The sequence below is a fragment of the Stegostoma tigrinum genome, chromosome 17 (genome assembly GCF_030684315.1).
Source record: "Stegostoma tigrinum isolate sSteTig4 chromosome 17, sSteTig4.hap1, whole genome shotgun sequence".
NCBI classification, from domain to species: Eukaryota; Metazoa; Chordata; class Chondrichthyes; order Orectolobiformes; family Stegostomatidae; genus Stegostoma; species Stegostoma tigrinum.
The window spans coordinates 52,250,636-52,272,968 of NC_081370.1; the positions used below are offsets into that span (position 1 = coordinate 52,250,636).

The window sequence follows — 22,333 nt, forward strand, 5'->3', positions numbered from 1 at the left end:
GATAGGATGCAGAGCTGGGCTGAGAAGTTGCAGATGGAGTTTAACCCTGAAAAGTGTGAGGTGATTCATTTTGGAAGGACAAACTTGAAAACAGAATACAGGGTTTACGGAAAGATTTTTGGCAGTGTGGAGCAGCAGAGGGATCTTGGGGTTCATGTCCACAGTTCCCTGAAAGCTGCCACCCAGGTGGATAGAGTTGTTAAGAAGGTGTATGGTATGTTGACTTTCATTAATATTGGGATTGAGTTCAACAGCCACGAAGGTATGCTCCAGCTATACAAAACCCTGGTTCAGCCACATCTGGAGTACTGTGTCCAGTTCTGGTTGCCTCATTACAGAAAAAATGTGGAAGCATTGGAAAACATGCAGAGGAGATTTACCAGGATGTTGCCTGGAATGGATGGAAGGTCTTACGAGGAAAGGTTGAGAGAACTAGGGCTTTTCTCTTTAGAACGACGAAGGATGAGAGGTCACTTGACAGAGGTGTACAAAATGATCAGAGGGATAGATAGAGTGGATAGCCAGAGACATCTTCCCAGGGTGGAGTTAACTATTATGAAGGGGCATAGTTTTAAAGTGAGTGAAGGTAGATATAGGGGAGATGTCAGAGGTAGGCTCTTTACTCAGAGTGTGGTTGTGACGCGGAATGCATTGCTGGAGAGGGTAGTGAAGTCGGCCTCATTAGTGGCATTTAAGTGGCTATTAGATAGGCATATGGATGATAGTATAAGGTAGAGGCTGAGGTTAGATAGACTTTAGGGTTAGGGTAAAAGTTTGGCACAACATTGTGGGCCGAAGGGCTGTACTGTGCTGTACTGTTCTACGTTCTATTAATGTTTGCAGCATGGTTGATGTGCCTTGAAGTCAAACAAACAACTTTAACTGGTTGGCTGAGAAGTTTAGAACCTTTATGAAACAAGAATTAAATGCTGTGGATTCTGGAAAACTGAAATGAAGATAAAATGCTGGCATCATCTATGCAAACAGAAACCGAGTTAAGGTTTCTGGTTGAATTACACATTTTGAGAACTGAAGGGACAGTATTATATCTACTTACTTCCTGTGATACCTCTCATTATTTTAATTATTATGGAGAAATCATTGGTATTCTGTATTTTTAAACGGTGTAATCCTAGCTCCTCTTCCCAGGCCAAAAGGTGCTAAATTCACATTGGAGCATGTTTCACTCGAAGTAGGAGCTCACCTGAAACTCATTTAATTGGCCATTGATTATTTACGACAGAGAGTTGGAAGGCTATTAGCGGTCAAGGACAGAGTATTATAACTCAGTTAAATTCAGTATTCACCTAATTTTAATGCCCAATATTCCACTTTTAGAACATAGAACATTACAGCACAGTACAGGCCCTTCGGCCCTCGATGTTGTGCCGACCCGTCATACCGATCTGAAGCCCATCTAACCTACACGATTCCATGTGCGTCCATATGCTTGTCCAATGACAACTTAAATGTACCTAAAGTTGGCGAATCTACTACCGGTGCAGGCAAAGCATTCCATTCCCTTACTACTCTCTGAGTAAAGAAACTACCTCTGACATCTGTCCTATATCTTTCACCCCTCAATTTAAAGCTATGTCCCCTTGTGTTCGCCGTCACCATCCCAGGAAAAAGGCTCTCCCTATCCACCCTCTCTAACCCTCTGATGATTTTATATGTCTCAATTAAGTCACCTCTCAACCTTCTTCTCTCCAATGAAAACAGCCTCAAGTCCCTCAGCCTTTCCTCGTAAGACCTTCCCTCCATACCAGGCAACATCCTAGTAAATCTCCTCTGCACCCTTTCCAAAGCTTCCACATCCTCCTTATAATGTGGTGACCAGAACTGTACGCAATACTCCAAGTGCGGCTGCACCAGAGTTTTGTACAGCTTCACCATAACCTCTTGGTTCCGGAACTCGATCCCTCTATTAATAAAAGCTAAAACACTGTACGCCTTCTTAACAGCCCTGTCAACCTGGGTGGCAACTTTCAAGGATCTGTGTACATGAACACCGAGATCTCTCTGCTCATCTACACTACTAAGAATCTTACCATTAGCCCTGTACTTTGCCTTCTGGTTACTCCTACCAAAGTGCATCACCTCACACTTGTCTGCATTAAACTCCATTTGCCACCTCTCAGCCCAGCTCTGCAGCTTATCTATGTCTCTCTGCAACCTACAGCATCCTTCGTCACTATCCACAACTCCACCGACCTTAGTGTCGTCTGCAAATTTACTAACCCATCCTTCTACGCCCTCATCCAGGTCATTTATAAAAATGACAAACAGCAGTGGACCCAACACCGAACCTTGCGGTACACCACTAGTAACCGATCTCCAGGATGAACATTTCCCATCAACCACCACCCTCTGACTTCTTTCAGCAAGCCAATTTCCGATCCAAACTGCTATGTCTCCCACAATTCCATTCCTTTGCATTTTGTACAATAGCCTATTGTGGGGAACCTTATCGAACGCCTTGCTGAAATCCATATACACCACATCAACCGGTTTACTCTCATCTACCTGTTTGGTCACCTTCTCAAAGAACTCAATAAGGTTTGTGAGGCACGACCTTCCCTTCACAAAACCGTGCTGACTATCCCTAATCAATTTAATCTTTTCTAGATGATTATAAATCCTATCCCTTATAACCTTTTCCAACAATTTACCAACAACTGAGGTAAGGCTCACTGGTCTATAATTACCAGGGTTGTCTCTACTCACCTTCTTGAACAGGGGAACCACATTTGCTATCCTACAGTCATCTGGCACTATTCCTGTAGACAATGACGTGTTAAAGATCAATGCCAAAAGCTTGGCAATCTCCTCCCTGGCTTCCCATACGATCCTAGGATAAATCCCATCCGGCCCAGGGGACTTATCTATCTTCACCCTCTGAAGGATTTCTAATACCTCTTCCTTGTGAACCTCAATCCCACCTAGTCTAGTAGCCTGTATCTCCGTATTCTCCTCGACAACATTGTCGTTTTCTAGAGTGAATACTGTTGAAAAATATTCATTTAGCGCTTCCCCTATCTCATCTGACTCCACACACAACTTACACACAACTATCCTTGACTGGACCTAATCTTTTGTCATTCTTTTCTTCCTTAAATACCTATAGAAAGCCTTAGGGTTTACCCTGATCTTATCCACCAACAACTTCTCATTTTAGTTGAAATCAGACAGTAAGTATTTTTGTAGAGAGTAAGGAGTGCTGTGGGAAGTCCCTGCAGAATGCTAGCTACCCTGCCAGCAAAGTATGTGATTTTCAATTAATAGACATGAGGCAGGACTTTTGCCCCTCTGGTACAGGAAGTTCTGCTCCCAAGGACTGTCAGCCATCAGAAGCTGTAGATCTCTAGTACTTTCTATAATGATAATAGTCAATTTTTTGACTAAGGATCTGTTTATTCTTTTTGTCTGGTTCAGTCTATATCAGATACAAAAACTAAATAACATTTAATTTTTTTTTTCTCCAGACTGGTTTGAAATCATTTGCAGAAATAAAAGCTCCAAAGTGACCATGCTTGCGACAGTGACAGACATACTGATGCAAGTTGGAAAATAAGGGTCAGACTCATGCATCAAGGAAATTACAGGCATAAGGTGACAAACCTGGTGAAAAATACAGAAAGATGAAGAAATTTCATAGTCAAGTGAAATCACGGGATGGAACATTTTCTTTTAAGGCTTGTTACATAAATGTTATTTAGAATCCTCAATTAGCTAGTTGAAAGAAAATGCCAAAAAGTTCTTTTTAAAGCATATTATTGATTGGTCTGCTTCTCCTTTTACTTTGTTGGGAGCTGCTGCTCATTGTGTATTTTTTTTATTTGTAGTTTTTTAGCTACACAATTATTGCTTTCTACTTATTGTTCTGTATGTCGACCTATGAGAAACACCTGTTCTGGAATCTTATAAATGTTGGAAAGGCTCAGTATAGAAGCAAGCTATAACGGACAATGGGAGCATAATTTATAAATTTAAAAACTGTTCTAATTTTTAGGCTTCAACGTAACCACTATATTTGATGATACATTGCTGAATCTGATTTTTCAACTGGTTCAAAACAGTCTCTTAGTTGCTGATGTGTGACTGCATTTGATCTTAGCTCAGAAACTTGAATTGTAAAGGGAGGAGTTGTAAATTAAAATCAAATCTGAATGGGACATTATCCCGAGTCTCTGTCACATTTTATTGCATATATGTAATGCGTAGCACTGGCTGAGGCAAAGTTTTCAACTACGTTACTCAATTAAGGTTCGTACCATAGAGTAGAAAGAGGCCATTCAACCCATCAAGTCTCCACCGATCCTCTGATGAGCATCTTACCCAGACCCAGCACCCCACCCTATCCACATAACCACTCATTTACAATAGCTAATCCACAAAACCTGCACATACTTGGACAAATCAGGCAATTTTTTAAACATGGTCAATCCACCTAACCTGCATATCTTTGGACTGTGGGAAGAAACTGGACCATCAAGAGCAGACCCACGCAGACACAGAGAGAATGTGCAAACTCCACACAGTTGCCCAAGGCTGGAATTGAACCAAGCCCCCGGTGCTATAGCCACTCCACTGTGCTGCCATATTGTGTATTGTCATGCAGAACTATTTTAAACAATAGATTAAAAACAATTTTCCTTGTTGCTGCTATTCTTTGTAGGTATGAACCTGAATGTCATTACCTGCTGAACAAAACTAATGACTCAGGTCAGACACATACAGATGTCTCGTCATGAAATGGTAGAATACCTAACCCTGATCTGATTTCACTCATTCTTTGATTGGCAATCATGTTTTTGCTGCACAGATTGCAATTGAGAGTTCAAGAAATTTTGACTCTTACCCAGAGTTATAAATAGCTGTATAATGTCGTTTGGGCCCAAATCTCAAAAGGTAAAGAATACACATCACCAGAGTAAGAAACAGCAGCAGAGTTTACAAGGGCAATTTGCTTGCATTTTGAAAACACTAACCCAATCAACTGCTTCACAATGGATTGCAAAATGCAGAGTTCAGTCCATTAGTCTGAAACTGTCACGCGATGAAGGGGCACGTACAATGGTTACTTCCTGCATCCTTCCCCAGAGAGACTGAAATTTCAAAAAGCCTGACGTGATATGGGACAATGTTCAGAGATATCCAGGACTGGGCATCTATAGGCTGTAACTAAGAATTCTGTTCTCTCATGAGAATCCTCAGCATTCCTAGAATACCCAGCCTGCTGCTGGATTTTGTCTTTATAAAAATCAAACCAATACCTTGGATAAACAGGGGGCACAAATCCAAGCAGGTGACTAAATGGCTAAAGTGATTGATTAGTTGATTGATTTACTGTCACATGTACTGAAATGCTGTGAAAAGCTTTGTTTATGAGCAAACAGGCAAATCATAGTAAGCAGGGATGTAGCAATCAGAGGGTGTAAAATGACTTAGTGGTATATATTGCACAGGGCATGAGCTAGGCAAGGTCAACGTTAGCAAGATCAGCATTATTTGAAGCTGGAGAGTCCACTCATCAGTCTAATGGCCAGGAAGAAGCTATTCCTGAACCTGCTGGTGTGTGTTCAGGCTTCTGTATCTTCTACCTGATGGAAGAGAATGTAGGAGGCAGTTACCGGGGTGCGATGTGTCTTTGATGATATTGGCAGCCTTTCTGTGGCAGCAAGCTGTGAAAATAGAGTCCATGGATGGAGGGTTGGCTTCTTTGACGGTCTGGGCTGTTCACACCACCTTCTATAGTTTCTTTTGGCCCTGGGCAGAGAAGTTGTCATACCATTCATGGGAAGAGGGCTTCACTAGCCAGGCCAGCATTATATACCCATCCCTATAATGGCCTCAAGAAGGTGGTGGTATGCTGCTTCTTGAACCTCTGCAGTCCTTGGGATGCATATGCACCCATCATGTGTTAGGAAGGAAACCACAGGATTTTGAATCAGCAACACTATAGGAACATTTCAAGTAAAAATAGTGAATGGCTCAAAGGGAAAGTTGCAGGTGATGCTGTTCCCACACATCTAGTGGTCTTGCTGTTCAGGTTGGCAAAAATTTGAGGATCTGGAAGATGCTTTCAAAGGGACCTTGAGTTATTGTAATGCATCTTCTAGAATAAGGGGCATTGTTACGACTTCTTGACTATCACATCCACATGGGAAGTCTAAGACAGCTTTCCAGACATCATCATTCCAAGGAACTTGATGCACTCCGCTCTTTCAACCTCAGTTCCGTTGATGTAAATGGTGGCATGTTCTCCTCCTTTCTTCCTGAAGTCAATCATCAGTTCTTTAGTTTTGCCAACATTGAGAGAGTGGTTGTTCTCATTACACCAGGTCACCAAACCCTCTATTTCCCTTCTGTATTTTGACTCGTCATTGTTAGAGATCCATCCTACTACGGTGGTGTCATTGGCGAACTTGTAGATGGTGTTTGTTCAGAATTTGGCAAGACTGTTGTGGGTGTACGAGGAGTACAGTTGGGGGTTGAGGATGCATCCTTGGGGGTTTCCAGAGTTGAGTGTTATTGTGGAGGAGGTGCAGTTACCTATTTTCACTGCTTGTGGTCTGTGGGTCAGAAAGCTGTTGGACAAACAATGTGGCTTCTCAAGTTACTCCCCTTGTATGTGCGTTTTGAGACGTTTATATGCCTAATCTCCTGAAAATCACAATAACAACACTGAGTATTATCATTCTGAATTATTCGCTGTGGATAAAGATTATTTTCAAGAATCAGCCTCTCAAGATTTTTAGGCACCATATTGTTAGATATAGGTTTATATAAATACAAAGTAACTATTGGTGTATGCTAGATTTTTTTGCTCTTGTACTTGATGCAATGAGGTTCCACTTCTTTGCAAAATGTCAAATTCTATCCTACTGACAAGTTCACCAGTACTGGGGAGAGACAACCACAAAGGATTGCTGCAGGGGCAAGGTAATTAAAGTAGAGATGGATACACAACAGATGGTTATGACTGCTATTCTACAGGTCCTTAGATTATGTAATCTTATTTAAGGAGAAGTAACAGTTAGAGTGGAGTAACATAGAGTGTGATATTAAACTGATAGATGGAGTTTTTTATTAAATATTTTGAACTCAGAAAGCTATTTGAATTTTCTTTGAAGTTTTGCCTGTAACAAATCTCGACCTACAGCAGTAAATTGCAGTGATTCCACGAAAACACATGATATGTAATCTTGTTGAAGAAGGCAGTTCCTTGAGGAAAACAAACTTTTCATCATACTTTATGCTCCCATGGACCGGTGATGACACATGCAAAATATAGGACAAAATATTTGTGCGAAGAATGAGGTGTTCGACATTCCCGCAATAAATGTGTCAAAATCAACTCATCACTTCTGAGCCCTTATATCTGAGATAAGTGAAATTTGTACGATCAATACCTGCACTTCATACAAATCTTGTGCTTGTTTTATTTAAGGTATTACTTTAGATACAACCATAATTCTGCTATATTAATGAAACCTAAAAAATAACGACCCCAATTTCTTTTCTAGTTTGTTTACGGAGAAAATAAACTCTAACACAGCAGATGTTAAAACTCTGACACTGCCAACCAAAAAATTCCTTCACTGTTCGAAGTACAACTGCTTATTTTTGCATCTATTCATCCACCACATCATTCACTATGGGAAATGATATTCTTTGTAATGCAATATCTTTGAGTCTAGCCTGAGAAACAACTATTTACATAGGTACAAAGGAAGCTTTCATTACATTGCTAAAATGCTGCTGTCCATAAGCCACATCTGAAAGAGATCAAACGCAATAAAAATGTGCATGTGTATTCTCAAACAGTGAAGCTTATTAACACCATCCACTAACTTTTATCTGAAAGAAAACGAGGAAATATGATGAGTTCAACGAGTAGATTCCAGTTTTGTATGCTTGATGCTCCTTATAGGACAAGTAAACGGGATTGTCCTTTTTACATGTCTTTTTTTCCCTGAAGTTTGCCCAAAAAACCCTGTAATTTTACACCAACTGAAATATAATAAGCTAAGTTGAATTAATCACTAGTTAATTCAATTAGTTAAATAAACAGCTAGCTACTGCTGGGTCTCAGTCTGTGAAATGATTGTTTTGACAGAAAGATTAAAACTGAGACAGAGACAAAGAGGTAAGTGAATGGTGCGTGAGCATTTTGCTTTCAAAATACACAGAACTTATTGGTAACTGTAAAGTTTGATTCAGCACGGGTAAAGTTTCTATCCGTAGTAAAATTTACTAACTTTCATAGGGTTGTTAGTTATAAATTAGGTGACAAAAACAAATTAATTAACAAGTAATAAAGATGGCAGCAAAGGTGATTAGCCGTGATTGCCGATGTGATGGGAAATTCTGTCCATTGGTGTCAGCCAAGATGAACACATCTGCAGTGTTTGGGGCTGCAGAAGTTTCAGCTCAGAGATAACTGGCTGCAGATGGAGCATCATACGCTGAGAAACATTGGGTAAGGCGATAGTTATACGGTTACTTTATTCCGGGAGTTGCTTCAACTCTTAGTGTCTTCTGATTTAGCTCTTGATCATGGACAGGAGGGCATGGTTATAAGTGAAGCTGGTAAGTAGATTGAGGAGATGGGACTGGTGGAGCCTAGCCTTTGCGAGTGACCAACAAGTCTGAGGTTCTTATAGCTTACACAGATGAAAGTAGGGCAGTAGGGTAGATGAGTGAACTCATCAATGATACAATAGTACAGGATGGAGGAGGAGGCAGAATTAGAGCAATGGCAGGAGACAGCATACTTAGGAGGATAGAACAGTTCTCTATAACCAAAGAGGATCCTGACTGATGTGTGAGACTGGTGTCCTCTGTCTGCTCCCCAAGTTTGGGGCATCTGTTTAGCTCAGGAAAGGAGCTAACAGTAGGAGGGGTGGTGCTAGTGGTCTTGGTCCACACCGGTATCAACGATGTAGGCAGAAATAGAAAGCATGTTTTGCTGATAGTGTACAAGAGCTGGGGGCTAAAAGAAAAAGTATAGCCTCCAAGGTAATAATTTTTGCATAATTATCTGACTGGCAAAGGTCAAATAAAATTAGACAGATGAATGCGTGTCTTAAAGGCTGTTGTGGAAAAGTGGGTTTCAATCCTTGGGGCCACGAGGACAAATGCTGGAGAAAACAGAATCAGCACCATTGGGAAAGTCCTCACCTGAATCAGGCTGGGACCTGACTCTGGCTAGTCATATAACTGGGTCAATAGAAATGAGTACAGAGAAGGCAAAGGAAGCTAGGTATCAACATAGGAAATGGTGCAAAGATCAATACAGGAATGCATAGAGAATACAAATCTTACAGTAAATCAACATACACAGCCAAAGGTTAAACAATAATAAAAGGACATAGTTCTGTGTCTTAATGCAGGTGGCAATATAAAATGAAACAAAAAAACTGACAACACAAACAGAAATAAATAATTATAGCTGAATAGCCATTGCAAATACATGGCTGTAGGATAGCAACAAGTGGGACCTGAATATTGAAGAGTATGTGAAATTGAGGAAGGACAGGAAGTGAGGAAAAGGTGGAGGGTTGACTCTATTAGTTGATGACAACATTAACACAATGCAGAGGGTTGACAAATTCAGAAACCTAGGAGGGAGAAGTTTGGATAAAGAAAAGAAAGAAAAAGCAACAAGTCACTTATGGGAATGGTGTTCTGGTCTTCTATCAGTAACCCATGTGGTAGGATGGATTACAAAGGAAGAAATATTGGAAAGCTTGTCAGAAAGGTAATAATTATAGATGATTTAATCTACATTGATTTGTTTACCATTTCCTATTTTAATACCTATCTTTCTTGCCTTGTATTTTTTTTGTGATCCACCATACCTTCTTAATTTGATCCCCGGTTCCAATATTTAAAGTACTTTCTATAGAAGGACATACCGACTGGAAAAAATATATGCGAAAAGAAAGCCTAGATGAAGAGTTTGTGGAATGTTTCTGTAATAATTTCTTCAAGCAGCATACTTTGCAGCCAATGAGACAGCAGGCAGACAGAGACAGACATTTAAGGGATATTTCAGAATGCAAAACAATGGAAGTGGTTGCTGAAGTGCTTGCAAAGTAATTACCTGCTCATTGATGAGTGATAATGGGAACTGCAGATGCTGGAGAATCCAAGATAATAAAATGTGAGGCTGGATGAACACAGCAGGCCCAGCAGCATCTCAGGAGCAGCATCTCCCTATTTATTCCAGAACCCTCACCCCATCCCCCTCTCTGATGAAGGGTCTAGGCTCGAAACGTCAGCTTTTGTGCTCCTGAGATGCTGCTGGGCCTGCTGTGTTCATCCAGCCTCACATTTCATTAACCTGCACATTGATGCTCAGTTCCAGCTCTGCCTCAGCTCCTCGGCAATTTAGCTCCTGTCTTTATTACAAACAAAAATATGGACAAAAGAGCTAAAGAGAGGTGAGGTGACAGTGACTGCTCTTATTAAAGTATAGCATCAAAAGCTCTAGCAAAACTAGAATCAATGGGAATCAGGGAGAAAACTCTCTTCTGATTGGAGTTGTACCCAGCACTAAAGAAGATGGTTGTGATTGTTAGTAATCAGTCATCCTAGCTCCAAGACATCAGTGGAGGAGTACATCATGGTAGGCCCAACATCCTTTTCAGCTGCTTCATCAATAACTTTCCTTCAATCATCGAGACAGGTGGGGTTGTTTGTTGATGACTGTATAATGTTTAGCGTCAATGATAACTCAATAGAGACTGGAACACTCCATGGTAAAATGCAGCAAGACAACATCAAGCTTGGGCTTGAGTACCAGGCAGTGACCAGTCCAATAAGAAAGCATCAATCCTCATCCCTTTAAGTTCAGTAGCACTACCATTGCTGAGTCCCCCCTGACCAACTTCCTTGGGGGTTACAGTTGACTCTAAACTGGATTATAAATAATGTGGCTACAAAAATCAGATCAGAGGCCAGAAAACCTGTGCCAAGTAACCTGACTCCCTCGGGCCTGACCACTGTCTATGTAAGTCAGAGGTATGGCAGAATACTCCCCATTTTCATAGACGAGTGCAGCTCCAACAACTTTCAAAATGACTGACACCATACAGGACAAAGCAACCTGCTGGATTGGCATCACTTTGACCATTGAACATTCACACCCTTCACCACCAATGCAGCATACAACAGTGCGTACCATCTACACGATGCACTACAATAACTCACCAAAGTTCCTTGGAAAGCATCTTCCAAACCCTCGATTTCTGCCATCCTGAACAGCAACAGTAGCAGATGTGTGGGAAGTTCCCTACTGAGTCATTCACTATTCTAACTTGAAATGTTCCTACAGTGTTGCTGGGTCAAAATCCTGCGGTTCCCTTTCTAACAACATGGTGGGTACATGTGCATCCCAAGGACTGCAGAGGTTCATGAGGCAGCATACCATCTTCTATAAGGATGGGTAAATAATGCCAGTGAAGCCCACTTCCCATGCGTGAATTAAAAAAAACAAGTTTTCTGCTCTAAATAAAACTATTATACCTATCCTGAAGTACCTTCACCCTACTTCTTAACTTTAAACTTGTTATTTAGCCTCTCAACAAATATCATGTAAGTTGTGCATAGCTACACCTCGAACTTATCTAAGCCCTTCAGCTCTTACTGTGAAGATAATCACGAAATGTGAAAATGTTAAGCACCAATCCCAAAATAAGGTTAAAATCTTTCTGCACCCGAGTTCTTGAATTCATCTGCCATGCCCATCTTGCTCGACATCCTCTTTCCCTCCATTTCAACCAGTTTTCTCTACTAATATACCTTCGTTCTATAGTGTGCTAAGTTTCACAGTACTTATCACTTTCCATTCTTATTTGGTTGCACCGCCTTGGTCAGTTTCCAAAGCTCCTTCATTTCCTAGCCCTTCGTCTCTTATACCAAACTATTCCAGATGTAGAAACGAGGATTTTTCTTGATGACAAGAGCTTATTTTATAAATACATCAGCTATTCGTCCCTCTAAAAATATTACAATTTTTAATGCTGTCAATCCAAAACTTTGAAAGTATTGTTGTGGCAACATGATTAGATTTGTGGAGTTAAGCAGATTTGCAAATAGCTTATAACATAACTGCTCATTAGTTTTGTGAAAGTATCAAATTTAAAATGGCCAGTTCTGCAATTGTTTTAGCTACTGGATTGCATCTATCTAAATCTGAATTAGTTTCTAATGAACGCGAGTATTTCAGATTACACTTTGATTCGAGTTTAGTGCAATTCTTAATCCATTTTCAACTTGTCATTCCCTGTGCTTCCACTCTCTTCACCATGGACCACCATCAACTACCTTACAACACACATGACCCTCCTCTACAGGCTGTTGGTGCCCTTAGTTTTCTGCTATTTTCTTTCCTCCTCTCAAAACTCAAGCTGCCTAATGTCAATGATCAGTGATGATTAGAAAAGATGGAACGTGTCTTGTCACCATTTGAGGTAGTGAAGATGGAATCATGGTAAAATCTGATTAATCTGTCCTCAACCATGTATTTTTGGAACAACTGGTAGAGTTGCAGTTCATCAGCATCTCTCCCATTGTAATAGAGATAACATAGAAATCCACGCAAACCTTCTGAGGATGGGTTCAAATTCCACCGCTGCAACTGAGAGATTAGACTTAGTTGAAAGCTACTCTCAGTTGTGGTGACCATGGAACTCTCATTATTCTAAAAAATCCATCTGATTCACTAATATCTTTTATGGGAGGAAATCTGCTATCCTTACTTGGTCTGGCCTACAAGTGACTCTAAATCCACAAAAAATGTGGTTTATTATTAAGTATCCTGTGAAATGGCCTTGCAAGTCACTCCATTCAATGATGGGTAGGTTTGGGCAACAAATGCTGACCTAGCAGTGACACCAATATCCCACAGAAGAATAAAATGCGTACATTCCATTCTTCTCAATGTTCAGTTTTTTGCTTCTTGCCAGTTTTTTGGCAATCACTCACTGAACCACAGTATAGAATCATGACTACTTTTACTTCAGGAAGGGTGGAGGCAGGAGTTGAGTCACAGGGATCAAATTTCCTGTGCTGTTGGCATTACTGTGAGATCCACACGTAAGCTGACTAACCAGTGGAGCTAATTAGCAATCCCCCTCCCCACTCCCCACACATATGCATTAGACACTGATAATATTATTTTTGTACGATACTGAAACATTGTGCAATTTTGGTAAACAACAATTCTCCCACACTTGTAACCAAGTTTGAGTCTCAGCATTTGCATGAGCACCATAAATGAGCTGCAAGTTGATAAATTGTAACAGAAATAGCTATTTAAGAACAGGTTAAGATGACATGAAAAGAGAACATGAAAAACTAGTTTTCAATGAAAGAAATAATCAGCTACCGAGGTCTTACGTCATCACTAACTCGTGCATAAAGCAGATACTCCACATTACCCCCCATAGGCATATTATCTTTTGCCTATTTTCAATAGCTTCATATCCTGAGAAATCCAAAATATTACAGACTTGTTATTTGAAACAAATCATTACTTGTAGATGAGTCAAGAACATTTCCGTGCTAAACACCATACACCCACCTCGTAGCCAAACTGCAATTCATCTGATGTCAACATGATGATATCATCATCAATTGCCAGGACAGCTTCAGTTTCAATCTCATCATAAGGAAAGAACCTATTACTCAGTTTGTTTTCTTTGGTTCTTACAACTTTGAGGGGTACTCCGATCTTGGGCCACAGTGACTCTGGAAGAAGAAACAAATTAAAATCTTGAATTTCATAGATTTTATCATAGAATCCTTACAGTGTGGAAACAGGCCCTTCTGCCCAACAAGGCCACACCAACCCTTAGAGCATCCCATCCAGACCCATCCCCCTATAACCCACCTAATCTACACATCCCTGAACACTACGGGCAATTTAGCATGGCCAATCCACCTAGTCAGCACATCTTTGTATTGTGGGAGGGAACTGGAGCACCTGGAAGAAACCAATGCAGACAGGGGGAGAATGTGCAAACTCCACACAGTCACCTGAGGATGGTATCGAACCTGGGACCCTGGTGCTGTGAGGATTTATTGTTCATAAATGACACCTTTCCTTTATTTAAAATAGCAACCACAGTATCTAAACTATAACTTTGATGAATTGTAATGTGAGTCATGAAACAATACTCGCTGCAAATGCTAATATTTTGAAGGAATTTCACTGTTTCAAGTATGTCACAAGCGGCAGCAACTTTACAGATACAGACTCTACAAATTCCGGCTCATTTCCTGCTATGGGTTAATGCCTCAGGATAAAGTTTGCAAAAATTCTTTCATAAAGACATTTTAACAATATCTTGGAAAGTACCTTTCTCCATTTAAGGAAAGCCAAAGTGTATCAGGCAGTTGTAGGCTTCCATGAAGAAATTTGTCTAGTCTATAATTTATAGCTTTCTTTTAAAGTGTCTTTGTTTGCCTTTCACACATTATACATTTCCCTCAGTCTGCCCCTCCCCACTTTTAAGATTAGTATTGACAAACAGTCATGTTTTCAACTTCAAACACGACTATGGCTGGCTTACTCCACTGTACCAAGCCCTGAGTGCCGTGACAGAAGCAACTCACATTTCACTAAATGTAATATTTTAGGCATCTTGCAACTGTGTACTCTCTTTTAACCTCAATTCCCAGGCTTTCAGGATTTTGATCACTAAGATACGCTTCTTCCTGTCACAGCAGTCAGAATCTAAAAGCTACAAGTGTACAAAATATAAATGGCATCAAGCAATTGGTTATTTTATTTTATGATTTTAATGGGCACTGACCAATCGTATCAGTCATTACTGCATTTATACGAAGATATGAAATTACCCTATATCATATTTACATTTATTCACAGGATGACGGCACACTGTCTTGGGCAGCATTTCTTGTCCAATCCTTAATGCTCAGCGAGGTTAAGAATCAACAACATTGCTGCAGGTCTGGAGTCAATTCAGACCTTCCCTAAAGGACATTTGTGAGCCTGATGGGTTTTTACACCAATAGCCACTTAGCTAACATTTTGTTCTTGATTTTTCTTGAATTCAAATTTCACCGTCAGTAAGGGTGGTCTCTAAAACCCGTTCCTTGAACATTAGCCTGGAATTCTGGATTACAAGTCCAGTGACATTCCTACTATGTCACCACCTCCCCAAAAGTCTGATGTTTTTTGAAGTTAAGTTGATCAAAGATTAAACTAGAAGGGAGATACCTATGAAAAAAATTCACAATACTACTCATGACTGATTTCCAGTTCAATTATTTTGTAGGTTTTCTTGTAGTGGTTGTGTAACCATTTCTCCACCTGCTACTTAATTTCTCTGCCTCTTCTTCATTTACAGAAAAGACTGATACAACCCTGAAAACAGACTGGGACAATATAATGGTTAAGTATCGGTCAAATAAAATAAGTCCGCTTGAATGGGTTTCACTAGTATCATTTTGGACACCCTCCTTACTGTACATTCTTTCTACGTACTTTAATCAAGTGCCACTAGTATCACACATTTTTCAAACTGATGACAGATAACCTTTATTAACTTTTTCTTTATTTCTGTCTTTGGACTAATTTTCCACAAGTTCGTTTCTAATGATCGGCTTGGTTTTTCTGCCGAGAACAAAAGCTACAAATCAGATTTCCACTTTAAGACACCACTAACTGGTTGGTTTACACCTTTATGTCAAAATTAATTTTCCGCCTAAAACTAGACATGTACCATGGTCATGCACGAACTGAGAGATGAAAAAGAACCAATCCTCCACCTAAGGTTCTCTAAGAGATGTTCAGAAAATAAAGTGAAACAATATTGTCTGCAGCTGTCCTGATAACCGAGCAGAAAAATGCACCATTGGCATTGTATTACTCTACATTAATCAAGTAACTCCATTATGATCTGTGCCAAATCAGCTGCTCGTTAACTGGGTTTTTGGTTTCAGGGAAATCATATTTGGTAAATACTCATTTTTTACCCCCTGGATGTAACTAGGAGGGTAGATAAAGGAGAATTAATGACTGCATACATAGATTTTTGAAAAGCATTCAATAGCATACTGCGTACAAGATCATTACACAAGGTAAGGGTAGGGATAAACTGGGCATTTTTAAAGTGACAAATTGTAACCAACAGATTGCCATAAAGGTCAATGCTGAGATCTTGGCTATTTACAACCTATATTCATGATTTAGATGGAAAGACTGAAAAGAAACGTATCCAAGTTTACTCATGACACAAAACCACATTGGACAGTTAACTGAGAGAGAGTTATCAAATCGTTCAAAAGGGACAGAGACAAGTTAAAGGAGTGTACAATTAGGTGGCCAATTGTTACGTTTTACTGGAGCAGCACACCATACCTGGAACTGTTACAAAAATTAAAGGTTTTAAAAAGTAAGCCAAATTCTCCAATTTACCTGACTTTCAGACCAATGTTGACAGAAAGCATGCACCAGTTTCTGTTCTTAATTATTATTTATTACAAAATAGATATGATTCTAGCTATAGTTATAACTGTCATGAACTGTCAACATGTAACTACAAGTTAAAACTCTAACTCCTACACAAACAGACAGGCTGTTATGGGTGAAAGAAAAGACTGAGAAGGCAAAGACTTTGCTGAAATGACGCTGCTTCTTGGTCTTTCTTCTCTGGATGCTCTTCCTTATTTGCAGCAGGCACAAGATGACTTACAGTATTGTACATCACAAACTTACACTTGTAAAGGTGTGAATTAATTAAATGTCACAGCATATAGCAAGTGTTGATGGAAAATGAACTGGTTATCTTCCCATTTAAAGTGTTCTTTTTCTGCAAAGAACAAAAACAATTCCTGAGCTTGCAAAAATTTTTTGGCTTCTCACTATCTTGTTCATCGCCCCAAGCTAGTCAGTTACCTAAGTGCCAAGCACATAGTTGCTGGCAGGCAGAAGGCCTTTGCAGTCCTCTCAGGTTCAAACCATTAATGATGTTTCTCCCTCCAAAGTCACTGTCAGATCTCCAGCATTTTCTATTCTTTAAAATTAAAAGGCTTTTGGACAGTGCTGCTTTGAGTATACTCAGTAAGCATAGCCATCTGGGTTACAGGGGACCAAAGATTTACAACACTGTGAATGAAGAAATTATGAAAATTACTACTGAAGCAACATTTCCTTTATCTGATATTCCATACTTCTTTCAATAGAGTCCAATATTGTATCTGCCTTCCTAATTTCTCACAATACCGATGTGCTTAATTTGTGTTGGCTGTCAGAACATACCTTTCTGAACACCAACATTTGAAGTTTTCTCACTGTTTATAAAATATGTCTTATTACCAAAGTAAATAGCTTCACATTTCCTTACATTATACAACATCTTGTAAAGACCATATTTTCCCCCTTCTGGATTTTTGATCATGGACTAAAATGGGAAAAGGATTGTTTTAAAAACTAAGAATTGTTGATGGATTGTTGTACTTTTTGGAAAACAAGTAACCTGACACTCATTATACGTACTGTCCATGCAGCTGCTGGTTCAAGCAGTAGTGAGAGAAGATTTGCAGATGCGCTAGAGCTGAGGGTGTGGAGGGACAAATGGAGATTCAACTGGCAACAAATATCTGATTGGTCTGTGGACTTGTGACTAGTTATAATCATCATACAAGATAACAAAGTGTGAAGCTGGATGAACACAGCAGGCCAAGCAGCATCTCAGAAGTACAAAAGCTGATGAAGGGTCCAGGCCCGAAACGTCAGCTTTTGTGCTCCTGAGATGCTGCTTGGCCTGCTGTGTTCATCCGGCTTCACACTTTGTTATCTTGGGATTCTCCAGCATCTGCAGTTCCCATTATCAGCACCCTTTGGTCCAACTATCCACGATGATCATATTCCCGAACTAAAATAATCTCACTTGCTTGCGTTTGACCCATATACCTCCGAGCCTTTATTATTCATGGACTTATCCAAATGTCTTTAAAATGTTGTAACTATACCTGCATCCACCACTTTCTCTGGCAGTTCATGCTAAACACGACCTACTCTCTGTGTAAATAAAAAAAATTGTTCACATCTCACCTTAAAAATATGACCCCTAGTTTTGCTGTAGGGCATGTGCTTAGGGATATGAAAAGGATACACAGAAGCCATCAGATCTCTGCGAACTCAGGAGCCAACTCTGGTCTCTGCACTAAAAAAAACTAAAATCTTTTCTTTAGCATTTATTTAATAAATCAGAGACTTTTACAAACGTGAACAAGTCACAGAATCACAGAAACCGTACAGTGCTTAAACAGGCTATTTGGTCCATCAAATCTACATCAACCCTCCAAAGACCATCCCACCCAGACAACTTCCCCCACTTCCACCCCCACAATCACCACTTCATCTCAATAATCCTACATTTACTATGGCTAATCCACATCCCTGGGCACTGTGGGGCAAATTTAGCATAGCTAATCCACCTAACCTGCACATCTTTGGACTGTAGGCAGAAACCCGTGCAGACATGGGAAGAACATGCAAACTCCACACAGACAGTCACCAAAGACCGAAATCGAACCTGGGCCTCTGGCACCGAGGCAGCAATATATACCTCTGAGCCACCATGCCAATCACCTGGTGCTTCTCGCAACAGTGAAAGTATCCGGAGTAAGAAGGCAAAGAAGCAAAGTTCTGATCAGCAAAACAGCAAATCTTGTGAACAGGGACCTGTGAAGTACTTTCCTTGTTTTTTCCTCTGCCCATAACACTCATGCTTTTCCCCGCCTGTGTCCGCACATGTAGGTTGAGGGGGAGCTTATAAAATTAACAGTTTAATTAGTAGAGTCATATGCCATTGGTTCATCATTATTTGCCTGTAGTTACAGGCTATTATTTGTAGTAAGTAGTAATTTGTGTTAAGTACTTTCTGTACTTCAAGTCAGGTAAAAGAGGCATTGTGTTTACTTTTTAAAATCACCACGCAAAGCAGTGCTCCATTTCCAGTACGTCATCCCAGCAAGGTGTTCCATCTACTGTGACAGTGCACAATAAGCCATAAATGTTCCAAGTACATGGGCTTTTTTTAAATGTAATATCATCTGACACTTTAGTTCGTCTCTATTGTACCAAACCTGGGTTTTAAGAAAACTAGAAATGGCAACAAGATTAGGAGATACTAGGTTTGGCCTTACAACATCGACTTTGTTCTTGTTCCAGGTCTACTGGGGCAAATCCTGGGATGTAAAATCAATAGGTGAGAAAAAGACAGATTACTACTTTGGAATATGGGAGCAGTGGCCGAAGGGTTGGGGAAATTCGAGATGTCTGTTACAGAATCGAATATGGAAGCTCCTGGGATCCATGAAAACAGAAGAGAAATTGGGAAAAACTAGGGTGACCTATGATGAAGTACTGAGAAACCAAAATCACATATTTTTAGAGAGAAGCAGGCAGAAAAGGATCCAAATTACCCTGTGACCTTTTGAATAATTGGTTACATCTACTTTGGATTATCAATTCCGTCTCTTCATCTGCCTACATTCACTAGAACATGATTCACCAGCCCCTGCCTGTTTCATGTTGTCAGCTACTACTTGTTGTCAAGTCCTTGTGTTTTATCAAACTATTTGCCTACTTGTGATCTTTAACAGATTAAAAATTACAGAAACTATCCTCACAAAATGCTTGACTGCTTATCTTTACACAGTTTCTTGGCTCCAGTATAAAAAAAGTATTTCAGGACTGAATCAGAAAGTGAAATAAAAGGAAAGGGAAAGAGGGAACACATGCTCAATTCCCCAGTCATCTTATATTTGGGAATGGCCAGTTGCTAAATAACTTCCCAGTTAAATAATCATAGGGAAGGCCTTTTGGAAATCCAGCCTCTGTACATTAACAGCCAGGCCCCAGCTCAAAATTTGGCATTTGAAACTACTGTAGTTTTAAAATTGAGCCTCCCCTTACTTTATAGAGAAACTCTTTGGGGATTCCCTCTTCTATAGATCAAAAACTGGGTCCTGACCAGAACAGAGAATTAGCTTTTGATGTGTGAATGTAGAATTCCATGACTTTGGGAAAAGCTGCACTAAAACTGGAAGTGCACGAACTAGCACATCCCACCCAAAGTTGTGGGAGGCCTTTTTATTGGAAATACCATCTCCAACTCAAAATGTTATTCCTAGTTAGCTTCTAGTCATAGAATCAGCTTTTGAAGTGTGGCTTGGGACTGGGAGGGGAAGAAAAGACCGGAATGTGCATGAAAAATGGTGATCAGAGCTTAAGATAGCAGGCCAGAGATAGGGGGATGGGCCGAGGAATTGGCGGAAGGCAGAGGATACCAAAGCGTGTGGAGCTGAGTATTGAAGATCTTTTGATCTAAGATGTCAGCCATCTGCATTAGAAGATCAAAAGAACATATGGAACCCACTAGTAAGCAACATATTATTTTGAAAAAGTTACTTACCCAATATAGAAAATGTTGCACCACCTGTGCAACATATAGACTACTGAACAGAAGTTCCCATGCCATATGAAATACTCAAATAGGACTGTACTCATTTAACAGTCAGGTGCATGTGTGATATTAACGAGATGCTTTATAGAAATTCTGGCTAAGTAACTTAAACTTCTAAAAAGGTTTTGAGAAAGTAGTTTAAAAAGAAAATCTGCATCTGTTACCTAATACCTAGGCTGTCAGCCATGCTGCAAAAAGGATGGCTGCTGCTGAAATAACTCTTCACAGGCTGGCATCCCATCACCAATCAGCTTTTATTTACAAATGCATAGCCTTGGACAATAGCACTGCCTCAGCATTCAGGGACTCAATATTCCTGTTATTCACCCTTTTAAAAGGGTGGCATGGTGGCATACTGGTTCGCTTTGCTGCCTGAAAGCGCCAGAGACCCAGGTTCAATTTCAGCCTTGAGTAACTGTCGCTGTTGAGTTTGCATGTTCTCCCCATAGCTGTGACGGCTTCTTTTGGATGATCCAAAACCTTTATCTGATCTGTACAGATTCTATGATTATGTTGACCAGGCACCTGACTGGGGGTGTTAATCTCTGAGGTCTATCTGGCTGATCTCGTTATAATCACTACATCCACAAAGGAGGATTTGTTTTTGATAAAGACATGGGTGTGGGTGTTGGACTGGGGTGGGCAACAAGGTGAAGAATCACATAATATCAGGTTATAATCCAACAAATTTATTTGAAGACACAAGCTTTCGGAGTCTCATTCCTTCTTAACATGCCAATGAGAGAGTGGCATTGGACACAGAATTTATAAGCAAAAGGTCATAGGATCATTGTACTGATAGTGTTGAACAAACCTAAGGCGGCTGTTAAATCTTTAATCAGTTAGAGAGAATTAGTATGCAAATTCCAGAATTTCTTTCAAGTTACTGCCCCGAGATAACTAAAGGTTTTATCCATTCCCTCAGTATATCTGATGTGACATCACAGGTCAGACAATACACTTTAGGTGTGAGGCCTTGTTTAGAATCTGGCTGCATATCAACTCACTAAACTACAACCGCTTTAGAAAATAGCCTTTTATCCATGTAGATAACATTAAATTTAGGGGTAAATATAACAGCTAGCAACCAGAGCATGGTACTAAGTCATGGCCAATGGTGAGGCTAGGAGCAGTGAACATAGCTTAAACAGTAGAAGTCACTCAAGATATGGAGGAGTGGAATGCACATATGCTGGAATTCTGCCAGGAACTTGCAAATATTACAGTATGCATTTCTGCCAGTGATGCAGGTTGAGAAATCTTCCAGCAAGCGAAACCTGCCTCGATAAAACTTGGCCAAATGGCAGAATCCTTGCCCTGGCCGCATAGATGCAGGGTGGGTGTTTAACCAAGTCCACCATCTCCTGGAAGCAGATTGGAGGCAGGGACAAGTTTGACGGAGTGCCATGCTGGACTAATTAAAAGGCTCTTGGACCCAGCTGTTTGGTAACAGTTAGCCCCTATAACTCTCATCCCTCACACTCCTCCGACCACATTCACTCCAACTTAAAGCCCTCCAGCAAACTCATGCCAATTCATTCCAACCCTTATCTTGATTGCACAATTATTTCTTGGTAGTCAAAGTCAGATCTTTTCTTTGAAATCAAATGGCTAGTAAGTGTGGATAGATTACATTTGAAAAATATTCAATTTACTTACAGTAACCAAATGGGAGCAAAGTCATCAACGTCATACGGTAAATTCTAATTCTTAACCATTTCAGAGTCAGGGGTAAAAAATAAGATAAAGGGAGACATCATACACCATTTACGTCCTCGTGGTTAGGTAATTGGCAAAATGTTCTGAGATCTGGAAACAAA

At 40.1% G+C, this 22,333-nt stretch overlaps 1 protein-coding gene across 2 annotated transcripts in view; it reads right to left on the reverse strand.

Moving 5' to 3' along the window:
• ext2 (exostosin glycosyltransferase 2) overlaps window positions 1-22,333 on the reverse strand; it is a 185,665-nt gene that overhangs the window by 28,781 nt on the left and 134,551 nt on the right. For both annotated transcript variants that reach the window (XM_048545190.2, XM_048545191.2), the window contains one exon: window positions 13,595-13,761. In XM_048545190.2, coding sequence (XP_048401147.1) covers window positions 13,595-13,761 — 167 coding nt within the window. The remainder of the gene's footprint in view (window positions 1-13,594; window positions 13,762-22,333) is intronic.